The 24,669-nt window shown below is 34.6% G+C and overlaps 2 protein-coding genes and 1 non-coding gene across 4 annotated transcripts; 1 reads left to right on the top strand and 2 right to left on the bottom strand.

Annotated features, from left to right (window-relative positions):
• Positions 1 to 1,628: 1,628 nt before the first annotated feature.
• LOC105157680 (casein kinase 1-like protein HD16) lies at positions 1,629 to 8,201 on the bottom strand. 2 transcript variants are annotated; one of them, XM_011074122.3, is made up of 17 exons: positions 7,965 to 8,201; positions 7,368 to 7,801; positions 5,929 to 6,060; positions 5,767 to 5,840; positions 5,614 to 5,683; positions 5,461 to 5,516; positions 5,271 to 5,342; positions 4,321 to 4,415; positions 4,167 to 4,233; positions 3,915 to 4,044; positions 3,550 to 3,768; positions 3,319 to 3,449; positions 2,961 to 3,135; positions 2,713 to 2,803; positions 2,470 to 2,627; positions 2,197 to 2,385; positions 1,629 to 2,083 (listed from the first exon to the last, which is right to left on the bottom strand). In XM_011074122.3, the coding sequence occupies exons 2-17, from the start codon at positions 7,767 to 7,769 to the stop codon at positions 2,024 to 2,026; spliced, it is 2,121 nt and encodes a 706-aa protein (XP_011072424.1). In that variant the 5' UTR covers positions 7,770 to 7,801; positions 7,965 to 8,201; the 3' UTR covers positions 1,629 to 2,023. The 2 variants fall into 2 exon arrangements, with proteins under 2 accessions (XP_011072424.1, XP_011072423.1); XM_011074121.3 differs by having other exon boundaries at positions 3,319 to 3,461; positions 7,965 to 8,200.
• A 2,403-nt stretch (positions 8,202 to 10,604) lies between these two features.
• TRNAK-CUU (transfer RNA lysine (anticodon CUU)) lies at positions 10,605 to 10,677 on the top strand. Its single transcript has one exon. It is a non-coding gene; the product is annotated as a tRNA-Lys (tRNA).
• A 12,468-nt stretch (positions 10,678 to 23,145) lies between these two features.
• On the bottom strand, positions 23,146 to 24,210 carry LOC105157679 (uncharacterized). The gene has a single exon (XM_088878382.1). The coding sequence runs from the start codon at positions 24,072 to 24,074 to the stop codon at positions 23,499 to 23,501; it is 576 nt and encodes a 191-aa protein (XP_088734508.1). The 5' UTR covers positions 24,075 to 24,210; the 3' UTR covers positions 23,146 to 23,498.
• Positions 24,211 to 24,669: the final 459 nt, after the last annotated feature.

The following is a 24,669-nucleotide window of genomic DNA, read 5'->3' as shown; positions in this document are numbered from 1 at the left end:
TGAAAAACCATATAACGATACCTGTTGATATTACCTCTCTTTTAGGGCATAGGGAGATGAGAAATGAATTTGGGACATGTCATATGAACATGCAAGATTTTTTAAAAAATCTTTTTCTAGGGAATAATTACACCGAACTCACTAAATGCGATTATATATAAACTCTCATAATTTGTGAATTACATTTAATACCTTAACTGTTCATTATCGTTTAACAAATATATCAATCTGTTGTAACGAATAGATGTTAGCAAATTTTGTAATTAGATGGCTTGGCTTAATTATCCAACTAACGAGTTTTACCAAATCGATCTATTTGTCGGATGCAAACAAACATTAAGGGTGGTAAAAGTAGTCTTTCGAACCACAACGAATTTACGTGTAATTACAACAAATCTCAAGAGGGTGGTGAATTATCCCTTTTTCTAGAAAAGAAAACGGGTTCAGTGTGCAAAACCGGCAGTTAATATGTCAATGGAGCATTTGGAACCACAAAGGAAGAAAAGGTTGAAGATGCGGCAATTCTTCCACCCTTTTTGGATACCTCCACCACCAGAAGAATGTATTAAAACTAACACAGGACCCAGATGCCAGCTTCTTTGAAGGAAATATCTCACGCATGTATCTCCAAAGACGCGGAAATGCAACATTCTCTTTGCCTCTCCATCACAATCTTTTGCCTCAAAAGCAGAGATGCAGGCTGTTTAAGGAAGCTATCTCAAAAGATCCAACATCTGAGTTTTTAGAGTGCTTCCACTGCAGCAATACAACAGCTTCTTAATCCGATGAAATTGCAACGTGGGCCTCAACATCTGTTGAACAAACAATAGTCTTGATCCAAAGATGGCCAAAATGATTTTTTCCTGCACATCAGTCCAACTGTTAGCGCCACAGCACATCATATCGGCGCTATTGACATAGAGTCGTTTGTAATCCCAATGTGTACTGACTGATCGCTTTTCTCTGGAGCCTTTGTTTCTCTACTGAATAAAACAAGATGGCTTCACTCTTTCAATTTTTTCTGGGGTTTTAAGCCATTGAGCTGGATATTTGCACTAGCCTAAGATGCCTGGTTTTCTTAATTAAAGACTTGACATTTTTAACATACGAATCTTGAGAACAAAACTAGGAAAATCGATCGAAGTCCACAACCTGTCAAATTATTTTACTGTAACCATCTTTTTATACCAATGGAAATGGGAGCACATCAGATAATGCCAGGCGTTAAACACCACTTCGAAGCAGGGTCAAGCGCATTATGATCGTACTTGCTTTTTCTCAAAGATCATACTGACATATGACCAGTTAGCAATCACCATAATATGCTGTACGACGCAGCATCAGAAACACATCAAAATCACACAAGTAAAATGAAATAAAATAAAAACACATAAAAAACACGATTATATGTAATGATTAACCTTCAGCATACATCAATCATAACCAAGATCCATATCACTCTCACAAAGATAGTAAGTAGCACTATGATGCCTTCCATATCTCAAATGGAATAGATAACTTCATGAAATCTTAACAAATCTCCATAAAGAAGTAATCATCTTCAGACCACGGTTATTCAATAGGGGGCCAAACAGAGGGAGACACACACAGAGAGAGAGAGGGCCTGATGAGCATAAAACTAAAAAGTAAATATCAGACTTCCATCTGCTGCCCGAAATGGGCAAATATAAACACTGTAAGTCAGTCTCTAATAACATACATCTAAAAAAAGCACTCGTTATGAAAAAGACTACACACGTTTGATGGCAAGAAAAACACAAACTTTATGCAAACGGGCCATCCGCCAACCGAAATGCACAACAGGTGATACAAGACCCTACCATTAGCATCTGTACTGTGACTAAACCTACGCTTGCTGCATCAAAATTTCACAAGACCTTGGCATGTTCTGGAACAAATCCAGGTGCTTTGTTATCCAGTTGCTTTGTTTCCTCTAATAAAGATAAAACCCAGTATGAAGTTCTGATCACTGAAGTTGACCAGAAATCATAACCTAGCAGCCCTAAGAAACTGTACGACCATAGCAAACAGATGCAATATACAGATTTTTCGCCCATTTCTCCTGTAACAAACAGAAAACACAGAAAAGTACTGGTTTAAATCACATCGTGTGGCACAAAAGAACACAAACGAAAGATATAGAACGTTAATTTATGTATGACCAACTAAATTAACCTTCACATGTGTACTGGGAAAGGCAGATGTACGCAGCGTCTCCTGGGTTTCATCCGATGGTTTTCTTCTTGGTACGCTTAAAACAAAAGCAGCCTGGTCAAGGGTTGCTGCAGTAGCAGTTATACGATATCCATGATCCCAGCGACGATGAATGCCCTCACTTGGGTAAAGAAAATCTAGTTCCACAACCTATAAAATAAACGCGATAATTAAGCAATACAGAAGCCAAAATACAACACTCAGAAAGTACAGAATTAGTGTGCGAGAGATGACCTGCTCCGAGAATCCAGCACCACGGGACATAACAACAGCCCATCTCGGCCCTGATGTGGCCATGGAGGTAACATAGAAACCTTCCCTCCACTTTTTGTTTATCCACTTGAACGGAAATGAATCACTTACTTTGTAGGACTGTTGGGAGTACTGTGTGCCTGAATTGAATAAACAAAGCTAAGTATAACAAACACTGATAATGTACAGAGATAGCTGAGAACGTAAGCTTAGACTAAAGCTCACCTTTTGACATTACTACTAATGAACTACCATTTGCAGCTCCTGCAACTGCACTGATGTAATAATTCTTCTCCCATTGTTCCATTATCCATTCCTGTAAGAAGTACCAAACCAGCATGAAACAATGAACAGAATGCCAGTTCAGATCCAAATGCAAGTGAATTAATTAACACATACACGCATTGATAGATTGATAGATAGTCCGTGACCAAGAATTGAAGGGTAATAGAGTTGCAACAAGTTACGATTACCTTGTGAAGAAAGTAAGGTGATAGCTCATACACTTGAGCAGTGAAGCCTGTGCCAGCATCCATTATTAGTGCCCACAGATTTTGACAAGATGATACACAACTGATGAATAAGCCATCTTCTGTCCCCTTGTCAATGTGCTGCGAAAGCCTTGCATCCATCACATTGTAATGGTATCTTCAAGGCAAACCCAAAGGATTAAGTACCAGAGAACCACAGAGCACAAAAACTATCTTGTCAAATGTTAATAAGCAAAAAAGAATTATCTCTGGGAACAGACAATATTAGATCAGTAAGGCAGAGGCAAGTCCATTATGCATGATAAACAAAGACCAAGTGAAGACTGCAGAAAACAAACACCTTTGTTTCATTGGTTTGCGAGCATTATAAATGCTAATCCACTGCGTTGCAGGCATCCCCAGCCGAACTCTCTTTTTAGGTTGTTCGTCTTCCTCATCCTCCAAAGTCAGCCGACCCCTTTTGTGACCAACCTGATAAATAAGCTTCATTCCGAAGCAAAAGGATTAGATGAAGAGACAAACTTACTCCAAAGTTTTTGCATCAGTTAGAATCTAAATAACTCATATGCACCTTCTGTGCACCCTCAGTGTTGATAGGTCTGATATCTGGATTTGGTCCAACTATCCCGTCAAAGAGGGAGATACATTTAGCATAATTAGGTTCCTCATCAAACTTCAAATTTACCACGTATTCCACAAACGATCTAAAAGGTTGCGGACAGAAGCAGCAAAGTGCTTCTGGTGATGTTGCCATTTTCTTCTTGCAAACAAGAAATCCTTTATTTTCACCCTAGGGAAAAGCAGAATCATATTAGGGAGGGCCTATGAGATGTCGATAGAATAACATGCAGTGGATCATATATCACCCTGACCAATGAAATGATACAGTAGACAATCATTGCCTATCTATTAACACCTATAGTTCAAAAGGCAAACCTGGTATCCTTGCCAGGGCAGACGTCCACGCAAAAGGAAAATGAGAGTATAAGCAAGCGACTCTAAATCATCTCTCCTACTACCAGTTCTGCCCAAATGAGCATGAACACTGGCATAGCGAACAGTTCCCCTGAAATCCACATTAAAACTCCCAAGATTAGAGAGCATGATACGAGAAAATAAAGTAAAAAATATACATGGAAGAAATTTGAAATGCTTTTAGAAAAACTTGATATATATGTATGCCTATACCTGAAAACATCTGGTCGTTGATCATAGTCAACATGCAGGCCAGTATTGCCATCTCTCCATCTAGTAGCTGAATGTGAATAATTTTCAGAGAAGAAATACCTCAAGATGCATTTGAAAGAAACTATAACAATGAATCAGTAATGATATGAAATACCTAAACCAAGATCAACCAGGTATAACTTTTTCTCATCAGGGGTCCCTGGTGCACCGAGCAAGAAGTTCTCTGGCTTCACATCACCATGGACGTACCTGTCAGTTTCTAGGATATTAGCCAATTAATCATATGCACGTAATACAAATATCTAAACATCCCCTAAGAGGGTTCATAAAGTGAAGCTGCAATTTGTATAGAAAATAGTACAAAAAATTAATTTGTCCATGAAATATGAAAGATTCAAGGAGCAAAATATATGTGACAAAGTGCCCAGGCATGCATTGACCATATGCTCTACCCTGCCATGATTGATCACTCATCAGCCTTTCCTCCCCACCCAAAAAATTGACGACCCAACTCAATATTCACATCCTTGCATGCAGTCCACCAGACAACATCAGTAGCAATCAATCTGAAATATCCGAATCTTATAAAAGGATCTTCAACCAGAATCAAAACTAGAAGCAAGGAGAGCATATCATGGAATAAAAAGGAAGAGAAATAAGAAAAAGAAGGCGTGACAACAAGATAAATTATAACAATAAGTAAGACACAAAACTCATAACAGTAAAATCTGGATGTCAGATCTAACACCATTTAATGCTTCATGGAAAATGTCCATGAACAAAATTTGGAATCCCATATTAGTAGTATGTTTGATTTCACAGTAAGAGAGAGTTGAGGTTGTCAGAAAGAACAACTACAACAACAAATTAAGTAACAAGATCCCAAAAAATTCTCCACGTGTAGATGAAACAGCTAAGCAATTAACAACAGTAGTATTTATAAAAGAAAAAATAGGGAAGGGGCCTCACATTGTTCCAATGTTAATAAACTTATAAGAGCAAAAATGAGGTTGTCACCAAAAAGAACCAAGTTTTGTGAAGTCAGCAGACATGGAAACACAATAACTAAAAGACAAGACTTCTGCATATAATGCTAAACCTCACCCCCTTGAGTGCATTTTCTCTAATATAGAAATTGCTTCAATAGCAATACAGGCCACCATTTCAACAGACATCCTGCAATTTTTTCAAGATAAAAGTTTAATAAGGCAATGCAAAAATCTGAAGATATTCAAATAATAGAAGAACTAAAGAAGCATTTGTCTTGTCTAGTTCTTGGGGTTATTGCACTCACGTGTGGGCATTATTGTTCCAAACATCCCACAAGCTTGGTCCAAGCATATCCATGACCTGCCAAATTGAAGTGTTCAATTACAAACTTAAAAGTCTGAAAATACAAACCTATAAGTAAAGAGAAAAGAAGAGAGATATACAGTAACTGACATACCATTATATAATAGTCACCTTGTCGTCCTTTGTAGTGCACTCGCGGTACACCATGACTTCCCCCAAGAGTACTGTGCATATTACAATGTAAACATTAAGAAGAGAACAATAATCAAGTAGTCTAGTTGACAGCAAAGGAAGTTCAAATGCTTACTTGTAAACCTGCCATTCATAAGGTGGGCCATAGTTACATCCTTTACTATTACGATGTTCAAATTTTAGGGCCACCTGTTAAGATCAAGGACAGGTATGTTGGTGAAGGAAAGACGAGGTTAATAATGAATTTAGCACAAAGAAGCAAGCTTAGCATATATACCTCTATGGCTCCAGGACCTGTTCTTTCATTAATGCTACCACCAGTGATACGGCGACCAACATACACTTGTCCAAAACCACCCTTTCCGAGTTTCCTTTCAATTCTATACATTGGCGAACCCCCAACCTGCACCTGTAATATTGGAACAGTGGAATTCGATTAATTTCACGATGACTATCTGTAATCCCAGTAACTCCTGCATAGAGCAGAGTACAACAGTAGCTCTTGCATAGATCATATCACATAAGAAGTATGCCCCATTCCTATTCCACCTGAAATTGTCATTTTATTAAAAGATATAGAAAAAGATTACCTCTATTTCTTGAAGAGACTACATAAATATTAACTAAATATATCCTTTCTAGTTCAGAATGAACTACAGGACTTCATATTCCAAAGTTCAGTTTCAATTATAAGGAAGTCAGTGGAACAAGTATTTGATATCTTAACCAAAAATATCAATTTTCTTACTATTACATACTTGTCGAATCACTCAAATTCGAAAAACAACAAGTAGGCATCATCATACAAACATTATTTTAAAAAATTGATGCAGTAACAAGAAGACAAAGCACTAAAGACATTTTTTGCAAAACAAGCACATATCTTCTCATTCGCATAATCTGATGTCATTACCATAGAATCATTTCAAGAGGACAGACAGCAGTTAGATGCATAATGCCTTGACTATTTCCAGACTGCCTTTTAGAAACTTTCCAAGTTGACCACCATTTCAATTTTTAACAATAATATAAAACTGACTGTAATTCTCGACCCACTATGGGGGAAGGAAATTATCAGCACTTATCATATTTATTCACCAGAGGACTTACTTTCTCATCCAAGAAATTAAAAGTTTACTTAACAATCCTAACTATTTCCTTCAAAATTACATCGGAAAGAAGTTAAATTTATAGAAAATTTCAGTCTTGCCCATGCCATAAGCGAAAATACACGTGCAAAGTCCCCATCTCCAATGATGTCACATGAACCTATGAATAAAATAACTAAATTAACAGAGTCATGGGGTTTTTTGACATCATGGAATTAGAACTAGTGTCGCTTTCCTATTATATTAACATAATGCCAACGACAAGCATGTATTCCCGGAAATAGGGATGCTTCCATCCGCCATCTTTTGAAGAATATAGGTCTCAGAAACCTGTATATAAGCAATCACATGCATATACAAACAACCAAAGCCACACGTGAAACTTTCAAACAACAAATGCATCCCTAAATAAGATCTAAAATCCTCACTTACTCACAACACAAGCTTCAAATTTTCAGTTCCATATGAAAAATCCCACCAATACAACACATGCATGCATAAACCCTTCTCATTCTTTTGTCCCCAAAAAAGCATGCCACGATGGAAACAGAATCTAAAAGGCCATAAACAAATAAATCTTAGAAAAACACATCTAAAAAGTTGTCACCTTCTCAGGGAGCGGTGCAGAGGCTAATTCATCATCACCACCATTCCCCTTGTCAGGGCTTTTCCCGCCACTATCATAATCATCCATCTTTTTTTCTCCTACCTCCTCCCTTCTCTCCTCCAAAACCCGCTTGTTCTCTTCAACTTCCTTAACCTCAGGCGCTGCTGCCGCTTGCGCTGCAGCAACTATATTGTCATCAACTGGTGCCGCAACCGCTGCTGCCGCCGCCGCTCTTCTCCTCCTCGTTCGCGTAGCGATTGCCGCGTTTTCCTCAACAGCCTGATTATCGTTATTGTTCCCCTGATTCTGATTAGTATTAGTATTGTTAGCGTTGTTGTTTTGCAGTGGCTGCTGCTGCTTCCCTCTCCGGCCTCTGCGCACTCCGCCACGCAGCACCGGCATCGTTCATCCTCCGATTCTCATCCCTCTTTTCCCTGATTTCTCAAAAGATCAACCAACCCCCCCAGAAAAAGAACAAACTTTTAATTTGGACCGTAACCACTGTATATAATTATATATTACTATATCTCCTGCCAAGAAAACAATCAAAGTATACTATAATTTTCACATACATAAAGAATGAATCAAAACACGTACCAAGAATTGAAATTGAATCAAAGAAAACAAGTGGTGATCGTCCCAATGTACTGAGAAAAATAGAGCTCAACAGCTGCTCGATCGTTAGGGTTTTGAGAGAGACTGAGAAATTTTAGGGATCTATAGAGAGAGAGAAGTGATTGGATTTTAGATAGAGAAAAGGAGAAAAAAGAAATTCAGAAAAACAGGAGACGATTTTGCCTTCTGAGAATGGGGGCGCGATTCTGTATGTATATGTGTGCGTATATATTTCTTGAGTCAAATTAAAAAATAATAATAATAATAATAAGTTTTCAACATTCATCTCTCTTATATTGGTCATTGACCGTCGATTTCATCCGATGCACGGTGCGGATATGTTTTCATGAGAGTTTTCTTGGAGGAGGAGAAGATATTGGGAGAAGGTAACATGAAATGACTATAAAGGGCTTGGGTTTGCATGTTATTTGACACGAAGCGGAGGGGTAATGGAGGAGAGCGACAAATGGGGATTTCTTGGGGAATCGTTCAATCTCAGCCGTTGGGCTGTCAATGGATGGTGCATCCTGCATCCACGTGGATCTGGTGCTGAACCAGGATTCCTGTAACGGCTCAATCTTTTTCCGGGTTTTTTTCCCTTTTCTCACTATGTTTCCTTTTCAATTTATACTTCTTTCTCCTTCCAAAACTCTAATTCAAAAAAATTAAAATAAAAATTGTCAGATCTAAACTAATATTTGTAATTTAATTCAATTATATCATTATATAATAATAATTAGTATAATCAATCAAAAAATAAATAAAATCTAATTTACCTAAATTTGATATCAAAACAAAATTAAATAGATGATTGCAATTTACCCCTATGATATAAAAAATATTGAATGTGTTGCCTTGTAAAAGAAAATTAAATTATTTCTTTGTATTTTAAAAAATAAAATAAATTATTCATTAACAATAATTTAGATAGCGGGATAATTTTATTTTTTTTTATATAATTTTTTTGCTTATTTCTCATATATGGGGTAAATTACATTTTTTTCCAACATTAATAATAATAATCATAGTAATAAATTAATAATTTATTGTAATCAAATTCTTCTGAAATACATAACACTAAATTTATTTACTGTAAGACTTTTTTATTTTTAAATTCAATTTTCTTCTTATAGTTTATCAAGGAAGATACGGAAAAATTATTATCCACATCAGATTAGTTAAATGGACCTATAATTGCCATTGTATAATTAATTCAACTTTGATCAAACTTGATCCGAATGAAAGTTTCCCTTAACATGATCATACAATACGAGTATGAAAGTTGTTCTTGTTGCGGAGGTCTAAGGCGTGTTGGTGGAAATCTTCATAGTTAAGTATAATTAGAGACACTCTATGAGCAAAAAAGTATTTTGTTACGTGATAAAAGAGTCCATCAGTGACATCATAACTAGTGCTAGTGGTGATAATACCCGTGATACTGTAATGACATTTGTTGAGGATGTGATTGTTAGTCTTCGAAACATCTACGCATATTGAAATTGAAGTTAGCTTAATTAGCAAAGTTGAGGTCTCGTGACTTTTAAGTTGTGGGTTCGAATTTCACCAATGACTGGGATGTTTCTACTTAAATAATATGTATAGTCTTCTTTTAATAGTATGTGTTATTATTGTTGTTGTATAGTTGTTAGATATTCATATTTGATATGATGATTGTAATCGACTTATTCAAAAAAAATAATAGTCGATCGATTTCACTTTAAAAAAAATATAAAATTAGATAAGCATTTCGACTGCAAAAAAATTGTGCAAGAGTGGTAAGATGTTTCATGCAAGAGGTCCATGGAATAACTTAGTAAGTGATGGAGCATTAAGCCCAACCAAGGTTGAAATCAATTAATAAGTGATGAGGCCCAATGTTTGGAAAGCCCATAACTCAACAAGATGGGCTAGAACTTTGTGTCTAATGGACCCAAAGGGCTTTAAATAGGTATTCATTATATTATTATAAAATAAATTAAAAAAAATTTTGTTTTATATTTTTTGAATTTGAACTGTTTAAATTAAATTGACTTAAGTTAAAAAAAAAAAATCTTCCTACTTATTTATACGGGTTATTGGTGAAATTGCAAATATTAATATTTTTTTATTCTGGCACTCCAACTCCAACTTCAACTTCTTTTTCACTTATAACTTTTTATTTCAAATATTTTAAATTATAGCTACTGTTTAACTTACAACTTATAGGACCATAAAATTAAAAGTTATTGCAACACACATTTAAAATCGAGAGTAGGACATAGACAAGGCAGGGTAAGCTACATGTTCAATTGATAGTATAGATATCAATTCCCAACTCCCTCTCTTTACAATACTGTGATTCTTGGTTATCATCCAAATATTATTAAATTCCTTAAAAATGGAGGATAAGCTTAACCAATTAATGACTTTCTAATTTGCTTAAGTAAAGGATGCTAAGTAAAGTGTTGGGGGTTGCTCAATTTACACTTTTCACAAATTAAACTATGTAAAGATACACTTATTGTTTTAAGTGTTGAAATGTTGAATATTGTTTTTTGGGTCCCTTTGTTGATTTCATTAGAATATATCACTCAAAACATAATATTGTATAGAAATCATTTCTTTCTTAGGCGAAGAACAAAAGCCCGTCTAGCTCAGTCGGTAGAGCGCAAGGCTCTTAACCTTGTGGTCGTGGGTTCGAGCCCCACGGTGGGCGTAAATTATTCTTTTAAAAAAAAAATTTTTTTTTTAACACTTTGAGTTTTCGTAGGTGACGGCCCAATCAAGAGTTGATGGGCCAATCTAAGTTGAGTAAAAATTCCACTGCAATTGGATCTCTTTTAAATGTTTCGTTCGATTTGAATTGATGAGTTTTGGATTTCAAATTCTTAGTACACAAAACATAATTCTGTCGCAGCCATCAATAGCTGATTCAAAATTGAGTTTTAAATAAATTATTTTATGGATTCTAAATTTACCAATATTTTTAACCAATGGCTCTGAAAATTATTACTAATTACTGTAGACTATACTCGACTCTCGGTGGTATTACATTTATTAGATTAGTGCTTGCAATGGTTACTGTTGTCTCCTTTTTTCCTCATAAGGACACATCAAAAGATCAAACGACATTTCAGTTTCAAGAAATCAATATTTTTCATTATTAACAAAGAGAAAAAGAAAACCTAAACTTATATGTAGTGTACCACCAATAATTTGTTCTCCAATTTAGACACCAGTGGAGTGTGGGACTTCGTGTCTTATTACTACACTGCAAATAATTAGTTTCATTAAAATACAAATCCCTTTATCCTCAGCTTTAATAAAGCAGAAAAACAACACACACAACAAAAATTACAACAACCTCTTTTAAAATTTATTATAATTATAAATTCTTCTTTATTGTTTAAAAAATTATAAAATATTCCTAAAATTAATGACCGTCTAACAAATGCCCCTCGTGACAGACAATTGTAGGAGAGTATTTGTCAAATGATCGTTAATTTTAAAGGATATTTATAATTATGACAAACCTTACTAAAGTTGTCTGTAACTTAGCACAAGAAAAGGCAAAAGTAGCCAAGTGTGTGTGTGTCTGTGATTTCAAATTAAGGAATTGGAGAGAATTATTATTGTGTACTTGATGGACTGTACTGATAAGAATTGTGAAGAAATCTTGGGGTGCATGAGTTGTAATAAAGGGACCAAACTTTATATTATTTGTTGGGTTATTGATTAAGATTAGATTACCACTGCTGTGTGGATATCATATCCTTATTCCTTGCCATGGTGGATATAAAGCAATTATAAATAAATAGTTGCATGGGAATCTAAATTGGAATAAGGCTGTTCTAATTGGATAAAGATATCCATATGTTGGATGTGCAGCTTTTGAACTATTTGAATTCTGTTTGGTTGCTGGCAAAGAGAGTTTATGGAATCGGTTATCCATAATTGCATGAATGGATATATGTCTATATTAAATTAGAAAGTCCCCCCCCCCCCTCCCCCCCAAAACAAATATATATATATATATATATAACAATTATTATTTAAAAGTGTTCATTAGCAATAATTAACAATAATAAAAATATTTCAAAGTTGTTGGTATAAACAATAATTAATGATCCATGTATAACTACATTCCAGTGATAACATATATAATTGTCAAAGGAAAATTGCATTTTTTGTCTTACATGATATAGAGTGTTTAGCATTTGGGACTAAAAAATATTAGAATTTTTTATCATATGAGTTTAAATGTGCTATAACTTTTAACTCTATGGGACCAGAAATACTATATTTTATTCTGTGTGACCAGATGTGCTAATTTTGTAAAATGTAGGACAAAAAATGCGACATCTTCTATCGCATGAGACCACACATGTAATTTTCCCTAATGGTCAATATATAGAAATATTTTATTTACTATCAAAATTCACAGAAAGTTTTTATTAGTAATAAATTTTTAATACACACATATATAGAGAGTATATTGATATTAATTTTTATTACAACGACATAAAAAACTATTAATTTTCATCAAAATTTATATTTTGCCAGGTGTCAAAAAAATACATGGCTGATAATTTCTCCAATATGCTATCCCACTTACAATTACAAGTACTTGAATATTCAAAAGTTCACAGGAGCTCCATGAATCATTGGAACTATACGCTTTTTATAAAATTTTATATCATATATATAGTTCAAAAATAAATAAAGAATCATTTTAAAAGAAATAAATAAAAAAGAACTTTTGATTTTGTTCATTGGAAGAGTTCAATAATTGAGCACTAACCCCCACCAACACTCCACCCATTTTATTTTATTTTATACTTTTTCAGTCACTTCTGGACTTTGCTTTAATTTCGTATATGATTTGGGTAAAGTCTTTTTCATAATTAATTAATTAGTCAAAAACCTAATTGCTAAACAAAGTTTGTAGGCCATTATGCACACACTTGTGAAAATCATTCATAAACTTACATCAACATCAATATTACATGGACAGCATAGTATTTCACCTCAACGTTTAAACGTCAACAGATGTAATTACATGTATTTATAGAGTTACGTGTCCAAATATTTGAGTCTCATTGTAATTATGTCGTTAACAAGATATTTTTAAAAGTAATGTTTTTATCATCTTTTATAATGATCATGAAAAATTGGGATTAGTTACATTAAAAGTAAATTACATTTACATTTTTTGAAATTAGATCCACTTTTTGTGGAATTAAACCTGACCTTAGAAACTGTGGATGAAATTTTTTCTCACATTAATCATGGTTAGCGTTGGGTGAATTTATGCTTTGAAAGAAACCAAATTTTAGAATTGTTTTGATCACTTGATTTTTAAATCATTTTTATTTGATATTCCAATGAATTAAAAGTGATTAAGTTCCTGAACTTCAGCTTGAAAATTATAAATTCGAACTTCACTTAGAGTTTGATGAGGGTATGCCTGATCTTACTCGAATTTAAAGATCTAGAAGAACGATCTCCTCACAAATAGCTAACTCCTCCAAGATCAAGTGTTGGGTTCCTAAGAATAAGACAAGAATGGTGAGCTCGTCAGACACGTCCCCGACAACGACCCTCCAATGCTCAAGTTAGGTAGATTGAGGTAAAATGATGCGATCAAAGGTTTAGATCGAAAATGACTCAGAACCAGTTACCTTGGGTTATGGCGTCTTGGGGTATTTATAGGGCTTAGGTGGATACTGTTGAATGGGCCACGTGGCCTTATCCAGCTAGCTTACGTCCAAGATCGGACGGTATTCGTTGCCTGGGTCTTCAAGCGGGTATTCGGATCTGGATAAGGGTTGCTCCGACCCGTACGATCTAGAGGACGCGGATCTATGGTGCGAAAGGACTGAAATACCCTTCATTAAGGGCATTATAGACATTTTGTGCATGTTTAAATAGATACCGATCAGCGCCGTTTCTTAACCTGACCTAATATTAATATACACATATAGACATGATATATTAGTCATAACAACAATAAGATGAAAACACGATTGGAAAGCAAGGGGTCCATCATGGTCAAAGAAGATGAAAACGCGATTGGAAAGTACTTTTGCACCTCATTGACCGTGGTCGGTGAACACAGGCTCATAATGGCTTGAATCTTCTCTGGGTTGGCTTCAATCCCTCGTTTGCTGACCATGTATCTAAAAAATTTATCACCTCCTACTCCGAACGTACACTTGTCCGGGTTCAACTTCATTCCATATGACCTCATGATATTGAATGCCTGCTCAAGATGTTCGAGGTGATCTTGCGACCTTCTGCTCTTAACCAGCATATCATCCACGTATACTTCCATGGTTTACCCAATGAGCTCGTGGAACATCTTGTTTACCAAACGCTGATAAGTCGCACCTGCAATATTTAAACCAAAAGGCATAACATTATAACAGTAAATACCGCCATCAGTAATGCAAGATATCTTCTCACGATCTTCCCTAGCCATATAAATTTGATGGTATCCCTGATAGGCATCCATCATTGAAAACATTTCAAGACCTGCTGTTGAGTCGACCATAACATCAATCCTAGGCAGGGGGTAGGGGTCCTTCGAGCAGGCCTTGTTCAAATCTGTAAAGTCCGTGCACATCCGTCATTTTTCCGACACTTTTGGGAAGAGCGCCACATTAGAAAGCCATTCAGTATATTGAACCTCAGAGACATACCCGGCTTTTAGCAGCTTACTCACCTCCTGTTCTATGATTTTGCTTTTCTCGATCCCAAACGACCTCTTCTTCTGCTGGACTGGTCGAACCGTGGGATCAACGTTCAACCTGTGCACGATCACTTCCGGGTTGATAGCTTTAAAGTCTGATGGGCTCCAAGCAAACATATTCGCATTCGTTCGTAAAAATTCAACCATGGTTGTTTCCGTCTCACCCATCTTCGGCCCGATTTTTGTGGTTTTACCTTGATCCCCCTCCACTAACTGTACTGCCTTGTATTCCTTACTAGGTTTCATATGATCCGCTTCATATGGCTGGGGCTCAGCATCTTCTCCGACTCTTCTCCTCTTCTGCCCATAGTCCCCTCTCACTGGAAGATTATAGCATTTCCGAGCTTCCTTCTGTTAGCATGTCACCTCCCCTATTCCATGCTCCGTAGGGAACTTCATCTTCATATGGTATGTGGAGATAACAGCTCGAAACAAGTTTAATCCTGGCCTTCCCAAAATCACATTGTAGGCAAATGGAGTATCTATCACTAAGAATTTTATCATCAAAGTTCTGCATTTTGGTTTCACTCCCATAGAAACAGGTAGCTTGATCATGCCTAATGATGCGACTTCACTTCCTCCAAATCCGACAAGAGAAGTTTTTACCGGTTCCAGATGAGCATTCTCAAGTCCCATCTTATCGATCACAGTTTTAAAAATAATGTCTGTTGAACTCCCGTTATCGACCAACACCTTATGAACAGTAAAATTCGCTATATCCAACTTAATGACAATCGGATCGTTTATAGCTCCTGTATCCTCAGGTCGGTCTGAACTATTAAAAGAAATAGTTTTTTCTTCTTAAAACTTTTAGTATAAACTCCCTCTCTCTGCTCGACCCCAATCTCCTTGCACATCTTTTCCTTGTCCTCTGCGAATCCCCTACGCTGGAGACTCCGGCGATCGTATATATTACCTCTCTCGTTGGTGCATTGTTTCTGTTCGCTGGTGCTTTATCCTTTTTGGCAAGGCCTGGATTGCGATCTCGACTCCTTGATCGACTTCTCCTGACTTCATCTTTCCCCACCTTGCATCCACTAGGAATTCGATCGCGGAAATATCCTTGCCGCACCAACCTCTCAATCTCATATTTCAATTGGAAGCATTCCTCAGTATCGTGTCGCCTCTCGAGATGAAACCTGCAGTACTTGTTAGAAAATTTCTTGGAAGGAGTGTACCTGGTATGTCTCGACCATTTAAGCAAATCAACATTTTCTACCAGCATCAAAGCTTTTTCTTGCGATACAGTCAAATGAGTGTAGTTGTGATATTTGGGCTGATATTTAGGCTCTCTTGGCTTATCATTTCTCGTTCGCATTCCCCCACCTTCTCTAGGTTCTTGAGGTCGGCGGTACACTTGTTCAATCCATGTATCAAAATACTCACCATCATATTAATTCGCAGGTCTTGTACTCCCAGTGTTTCATTGTTGAACCTCCCCATGAAGCTTTTCAAGGTCTTTTCCTCTCTCTGGCGTATATTGAACAAATGTGTAGCTGATCTCCTTTGTTTCTTCTTACTGGCGAAATGGAAAGAGAATTTTTGTATGAGCTGCTCGTACGACTCAATACTTCCACAGGGCAAGTTAATAAACCACTCTTGTGCCTTCCCTGCAAGATTAGTAACAAATAATTTAGCTATAATGGGACTCCGCTGCCCATAGAGATTCATTACCAGCTCGAATGCAACAATATGTTCGTAAAGGTCCTTTGTTCCATCATATTTCTGCAGGTCGGGTACTCTAAACCCTGGTTCTACCACATGAGTCAATATATCATTGTTGAATGGAGAATTTTTGTTATGTGCAATTATCTCTCCTTACTTCTTCAATTCATCAATCTATTTCCCCAAAAGCTCTATCTGCTTTCCAACACTCTCGACCTCAGCTCGAGATATCACCAGTTCTCGCGCTTTGACTTGAATCTGGCTACTAGAACCCGCTTTTGAAGGTACCTGTTTTCGACTTCTATACTCTTGTTGGCTCCCTTCTGTTGATTCCCTTCGAGGCTCCCTACTCTCGAACAATTGTCGCTTAGCTGTCTCTTTAACCATAGGAGTCGCGGTCCTTCTCTCATATGCCACCATTGCGTTCCTGCTAGCCTCCTCTATTATTCTCTGGAGTTCATCTCTCGTCATATGCACCATCGATCCTCCTCCTCTTCTGGGAGCTTCTTCCTCTACCACATTTCTCCTCGACGAACCTTCCATGCTGACTGGCGATTCTCAGGGATTTCCCACAGACAGCGCCAACTAATCTGATCTTGCTCGAATTCAACGACCTAGAAGAACGATCTCCTCACAGATAACTAACTCCTCCAAGATCAAGTGTTGGGTTCCTGATAATAAGACAAGAACGGTGAGCTCATCTGGCACGTCCCCGACAACGACCCTCCAACGCTCAAGTTAGGTAGATCGAAGTAAAATGATGCGATCTAAGGTTTAGATCGAAAAGGACTCAGAACCAGTTACCTCGGATTATGGCGTGTTGGGGTATTTATAGGGCTTAGGTGGATACCGTTGAATGAGCCACGTACCCTTATCCAGTTAGCTTACGTCCAAGATCGGACGGTATTTATTGCCTGGATCTTCAAGCGGGTATTCGGATTCGGATAAGGGTTGCTTAGACCCGTACGATCTAGAGCACGCGGATCTATGGTGCGAAAGGACTGAAATACCATTCATTAAGGGTATTATAGACATTTCGTGCATATTTAAATAGATACCCATCAGTGCCATTTTTTAACCTGACCTAATATTAATATACACATATAGACATGATATATTAGTCATAACAACAAGACGATGAAAATACCTTTATAAAGGCAAAATACCATTACATGACAAAGATCTGCATCTTTTTTACTCGAAACCAGGTCCCATTCAGATCGACGTGACTCAGTAACCTGGAATCAAGACCTCCAGATCATCTGTAATAGGGAGCTCGAGATCACGCCACGTGAACCCATGCATATTTAGCTTTATAAATACCCAACAATTATTTTGGGCTATGATACCTTATTGTTTAGCTTCATACAATCTTTACAAGCTTTCTTTTCGATATCTGAATCTTACTAAAGTATTAGATCTTTGTTGGAGAGTATCAAACAAGTCTAACGATCTTCTTTCTTTTCAAGTCCTAAATAATGGATTCAAACTATCCAACAGACGATCTTATTATCGACTCAGATCATATATATATATATACATATATGAAGAAAGAAGAGTTGAAATTTGAGGGGGGGGGGGGTGATGGATGGGGTCCTCGGGAGAAATTAAAGCATTAATTGGAATGAAAGAAATGAAGCTTTTTGGAAAGCCACTTTATTAGATTGCAATTGCAATAGCAATAGCAATTGCGTCTGTTGCTGCCCTTCTCCCCACCTCCAAAAGTTGCATAAATGTAAAGCTCCTGGTTTTTCACAAATGTACGCTATAATGGATATACAGGAGCTTCATATTTCTGAATTTTATAATTGAATTTTTTATTTTAAATTATATTATAATTTTTAATAAATGCATATCATGTATGCTGAAATTACGTTATTTATTTTATTTACGAAACTTTTTTATATGATATATGTTAAATGTTGGATATGAAAATATTAAATACCGTAAATTATATTACGCAATAATAAAATTTATATTGTACGACACAATTTATACTGCATAAGTGCATTCATATAAGAAAAATTCTAAAAATAGGAGCGCACACACGCTGACCGTTCACCTATTCTTTCACGTAAATGCCCACAACTTTTAATTTTTGAAATGTCATCCACAATCAATCATGTCCAATAATATTTTGTTGACAGATGCATATCATCTCCATAAATGCTAGAGCCCTTTTCAGGGGATATTGCATTTTTTACTGTATAATTTAGAGGTTCAGTATATTTTTAATCACATTGCTTATAGCATTATCAAAAATAATTTCATAACTTGCTAAAAGGTCTCCCGACAACTTCTATTAAGAAATTGATAAAAAAAACAACGTGCAAGTCACGTGACCGTTATCTCTTCAAAATGAAAGAAACGGTCAAGTGACTTATACGCAATTCTTTTTCTGTCGGTTTCTTACTTGAAGCTGGTGTGAGGACTGAAAATGAGAATTTCAAAGCTACGAGAACTAATTTTTAAAAAATCATACAAAACATGACTAAAAGTATACAAGACCTAAAATTACGGTACAAAAAATTACAATTATTGGAACCCTTTTAGTTATGAATGAACAACAAAGATTCCAAGTGTTGGAAGCAATGAAAGAAAAATATGACAAAATTAGAATGAAAAGGACACCAAAACTATTGAACTGCATAGTTCCCTTAATAGCTAAGGCTACATGATAATCATTGTTCTTAGATACCCCACTCTTTGCACATTGTCAAATTTGAAATATTCAGTAATATAGGGACCAATAAGATATTTATATAAAATATGAAAAGTCCAAATTTATAGGTAAAAAAATGTTTTTGAGTTGTCGATTTTTGATGGGACATTTTTTAGATGTTTCCATGAGATATCTAAGTCCAAGAAAAAGGGTTAGTTATAGTGCAATTTCTTTCAAGAGTTTTAGATTTGAACAACTAACCACATGGCTTTATGTCAATATAGACATGCACTATATGTAGTGAGTATTGAAAGTAAATTTTAGAAAGACTTTGATTTTTATTAATATTTTATTATTTAATTTTTAATTTTTATCGTTATTCTATCAGTTAAGTCCAAAATACGAGTTAGCAGCGACCCAATCAGTGTGGAAATTGTATTTGCTGTAAATGAATTGTCATTATGTGGATTTTTAATTGTTTGTGATGATAATTTGACACTGATTTTTTTGTCTTTAACTACTAATAAATAACAATTTTTGTGTACGATTATTATCCCTTATAATAAGATTGTAAAATTATTATTACTTAGGTTTTTAGATTGTAACTTGAGTTTCTGTCTTCAACACTATTTTTTAAAAAAAAAAAATTTTTTTCACAAACATCCATTTTTTTTTAAAAAAATAGAAACAATGATTACGTAAACAAAATAACAAATACATTAATTTAATTAATAAAATTCACAGTAAAATGAATTGATATTATAATAAAATCATAATAAGTGCGACAAACAACTCATACGTTTAAAAGACTTGAACCCATAACCTTAAACTTATTCATTATTAATCACTATGATAAGACATCATGGGTCAGAGATATCCATCTTTAATTATCATCTATTTATTAAAATCATAACATTGATTCGAACACAAGAAGTACATAACTTATAAGTATTTATCGAAAATGAGTACTTAATAATTGAATTTCTTAATATGGCCATCAAGAAACCACATGAAATTTAAGTATTTAAAAAAAAACCCAGAAAAAAGGGTTAATTATATTCAGACTACATTTAAAAATGTGAAATTATATTTTTTTTATAAGCACAAAAGTATTATATGAAACTTTTAGATAAGGGGTATAATTAAAAATTTATATAATGTTTTAGCTAATATCAGTATTTTTTTTATAAACTCTAATGAAAGAAGGTTAAATATAAATAATAAATTTTTGAATGGGGTGTAAATATAATTTTAAAATTTTTTTAGGAAAAAAACATAATTTCATATTTTTAGAGGGATCTAAACATAATTAATAAAAAAAAAAAGAGTTGCTTTCTCAAAAGCCGCAAGCACAATGAAAACACGAAAATGTGTCCAAAGAGAGGGAAAAGGAAGTTGAAAAAGTGACAAGTGTCCTTCATTTTTCACACTTTCACCTAACAAATTACCTAAACTTTTGGCTTTTATTTCTTCATTTCATTTCAATTTTGGGCTTCCAAATGAAATAATTACTTGTCCGAACCAAATCACAACCTCCAATTATTATTTAATAATTAATTACTCACTCCTCTACGCTTCTTCCTCCATGCAAAATGTGCTTTAATATATATAAATTTTAAATTATTTGGGGTAAATCATTTTAAAATAATAACTCACTGTAAGTTCAAATTCCACAGACATGTGAGTATTTGTAAGTCTCATTTAATGAGTTTATTGAAACGGATGTTTATCATACTTAATGTAAATTACTTATCGATGCATTTATTTTTTTATTGATATTGATATAATTATGTAATTATCGTATTTATAAATATATATATATTTAAATTAAATCAAGAGAGCTTTGACCCTTTTATTATTTCATAAGGGGTTAAAATGTTATGAACAAATTTTCAATTAAAATCAAAGTCAAAGTCAAATGTTGGCAAGACTTTATAAGCACGCAAGCTTAAGGTCATTATCTTTTTTATTCATTATACTTTATATTAAACTTAAATAAATATATTAAGCGATTAAATCACCATAAAATTAAGATCCAAATATTTAAGTCTTTCAAAACTCTCAAATCCAAATCCCTCTTCAAACTCAAACGGTTCAACGTAACTATGATATAAGATATTTGGGTGAATAGCAATTTATCTTCTGTAATATTGAAAATAAGCATATTATCCTTTTAAGAAAAAAATATAGCAATTTACCCCCTATACTTTTTAAAATGAAGCAACTTCGTGGCACCATTGTATCAATTTCTTTTATTGTGTCCATAATACTCTTAAAGTAATTTTTTTTAAATGTGATATTTTGATTTATATATTTTAAAATATAAAAAAAATTATGCAGAACAACATACGACAACAGTATTATATACCAAAATAAAAATTCATCTTTTAATACTTTTATAGAACCAAACTAACTAGAAAAGATCAAATCATAGTATAAGGCGCCAAACGAATGATCAATCTACTCCAAAAATCAAGAAAAATGTGCATCAATCCTTTACATCTTTATGTCACGAAGTTGCTGACCAAGTCGACCAGCAACATAAAAAGTATCAAAATTGGATATATTGGTAAAAGAAAAGACACAATCAATTGTCTTAATTGAGCAACTAAAATTGGAATTTTATAAATTAGTTTGAGGATGTGTATTTGAGTTCTAATTAATATATTCGTATTTATCTCTTTCGATGTGATTAGTTCAGTCATGGATTCGCTCTAATCGATGTGCTGCTCCATTGTAATAGTTATTTAAGCGAAATCACATTGTTAGTCTTGTAAGATAGAGAATTCGATACATTTAGTCTCTGTTTTATGAGATTTTCAAAATAGTTTGAAAATAAAAAGAACTCATCTTATTTAATCCTATGTTTTATAAAATTTTTAAAATGGTCCTAAAATTGAACACATTTAGTCCCATAAATCTCCTAGAGCAGAGGATTCAATGTGTTGAATTCCTCAATTTTGGGACCATTTTGCAAATCTCATAAAATATAGAACCAAATATGTCGAATTTTTCTAATTTAAAATCATTTTGAAAATTTTGGGAAACTAAAAGTGTTTGACCCTCTATCATATGGAATTAAAATTATAATTTACCTAATTATTTATAGAAAAAAAAGTTGGGAATTGAGATTTAATTTAGGAAGTGATGAAATGAAACTAAATATTCTAATTTCTTTAAACAAAAGGGATGCACTTTAAGTTAGTGGAATCTGTGGACACCCCAATCACTGTACTGAGTACTCCTATGGTTGGTCCCTAATACCGCTACTTAAAGCACATCTTCTTTACCACATTTCTGTATTTCATGCACCCACAATTTTTTAAATGTATTTACTTTTTTTGGTACCAATAATAAGTTGAGATTATAGTTTTGAATTTAATCAGAAGTGTGGGTGTTGGTGTTTTATGTGAATTATCGTAATTTATTATTATCATTAGTCATATTGATTGAATTGAGGTATTGCTAAGTGCATCGAAATGAGTTATTGTAACTTATTTATCGTTATTAGTAAAAGAAAATAGTATTGTTTTTCCAGATGATTGAATTTAATTATTTTTAAAAAATCAGCTTATGTATCTAATACTGCAATAATAAAAAAATAGTGTGACAATTATAGTATTGTTACTAATTATATATTTAGTGACAAAAAATTTAATTTGGTCGAACCACTGGAATTTATAATTTTAATAGTTATAATTATTTTGTGAAAATTATCATTAGTAAGAACTAGTACAAAAAATTATGTAAAAAATAGTTATTGAAAATTAAAGTTTTTCAAACAAATAAAAGCATTAAATATTTCATAATATATCTCTAGGAAAAAAATTGAAATTTCAATATCTTTAAATTAATTATATTTAAGGCTATACAAATATTTTAACTTAAATCGAATTTTGGCCAAATCTGAATTAATTGTAAATGTAATACATTTATTGTGTGATTGGTATATAATTAAGAAAATAACAAATACATCAAACTTGTTGTGTAATTAATTTGATTCGATTAAACCTAATTTGAATGAAAAATTTGCATTGCATTGGAGATCATAGAATTGGAAAAAATGACCAACAGATATAGTAATGAAAAGCTAACAAAAAGGGAAATGAACTGCTCAAAATCTTTATATTTTTCATTTCCAAAAGAAGTATCATTAATAAAGCTGTAGGCCTGTAATTAATATTTATCATACAGAGAATTTATTTATTTATTTATTTTTCCAACACTTAATTCAACAAAAGACTTTAAACAACAGTGGGCAAAGCTGTATTATGCTTTTAAATGCACTGTTCACAGCGTACTATCTTTTCCAATAATTCCTTATTCACCAGAAAACCCCAAAAGTCTTCACTAATTACGCTCTGCCCACCATGCATGAATCTTTCTTCCCAACACGTCCACAAAAACAACAAATTCCAAACCCCCCAAATTCATAAAAATTACTAATTACACCCCCAACTCAACAAGCGTTTTGCCGCTTCAAATCCTTATAAAACTTAAGTATAAACTCCTCCGCCGCCTCATCCACATGGCTATCTTCTTCGACATCCTTCAACGGGAACGGCGAGTCCGTTATCCTCAGCTGCCTCACCATCGGCGTCCGCCCGAACCCCGGAAGCGCCGGCGACGACGCTGCGCTGTTGATCATCTCCAAGGCCGCAGCCACCAGCTCGACGTCGATGGGCGGCTGTGCGTGGTGGGATTGCTTGCGCTTGTTCAAGTGGAAGGGGAGCTGGAAGGTACGGTAAGGCGCCGGGCTGTTGCTGCAGCTGAACTCGTACTCGTTCAGTGGAACTTCGGGGAAGGAGAGGTGGCGGTCGTGGGAGCTGCGGCGGGCGGAGGCAGCGGCCACGGCGGCGTGGTGGTGGAGAATCAGGTTGTGTATGGCTGCCTTGCCGGCGATCTTGCCGCGCTTCATCATCATGTTGAGATCGGCGAAGAGTTTCCCTTTCGATATGCCTTTTCGCAACATGTAATAAACTACTCGGACTATGTTCCAAAATTTCTTTGCTATAATTGGCAAATTTTGCTCCATTTTAGGGTTTATGGATTGAAATTTTGTGTTGATTTGGGGGAAAACAGAGAAGGGAATTTTGATTATTGGGAGAGAATTTAGGAGAAAAGGTGGAAAGAAATATTCAAGATTTGGTTCATGTGATGCAATAGGCACATGAGGTTGGTATTTAAAGGGCTAAGGAAGAAAGGAAGAGTGCATTAGTGAGTTGTACTTTAATTAAAGTGACCATTAGTTGCACGGAGCATTCAAGGTTGTTGTTAGGGTAAAAAACAGTGAATTCACTTTATATTTCTCCTAATTATAAATAATTTTTCATTATTTAAAAAATTATAAATATTTTTATAATTGGCTCTCATTATAATTTTTCAAATAACAAGAGAATATTTATAATTAGTCAATTAACTTCAGAGAGCTGGTTGTAATTTACTCTTTTTATTTTTGAAATATAGTTTATACTTTATGTGCTTGATTAATAATGTCGGAGTGGTTGCGAGCTATGATTTTTTTGAATTAGAGGTTGTTGCAGTTGTACGTCGGGCTTGTAGGGTGTCACATGATTAATAAAGTATACAGTTAAAAAAAGAACCGATCATGTGATAAATATAACTTTTAT

This window comes from Sesamum indicum, linkage group LG3 (assembly GCF_026168435.1).
Source record: "Sesamum indicum cultivar Baizhima isolate 11 linkage group LG3, ASM2616843v1, whole genome shotgun sequence".
NCBI classification, from domain to species: Eukaryota; Viridiplantae; Streptophyta; class Magnoliopsida; order Lamiales; family Pedaliaceae; genus Sesamum; species Sesamum indicum.
This window is presented reverse-complemented; position numbering and strand designations above follow the sequence as displayed.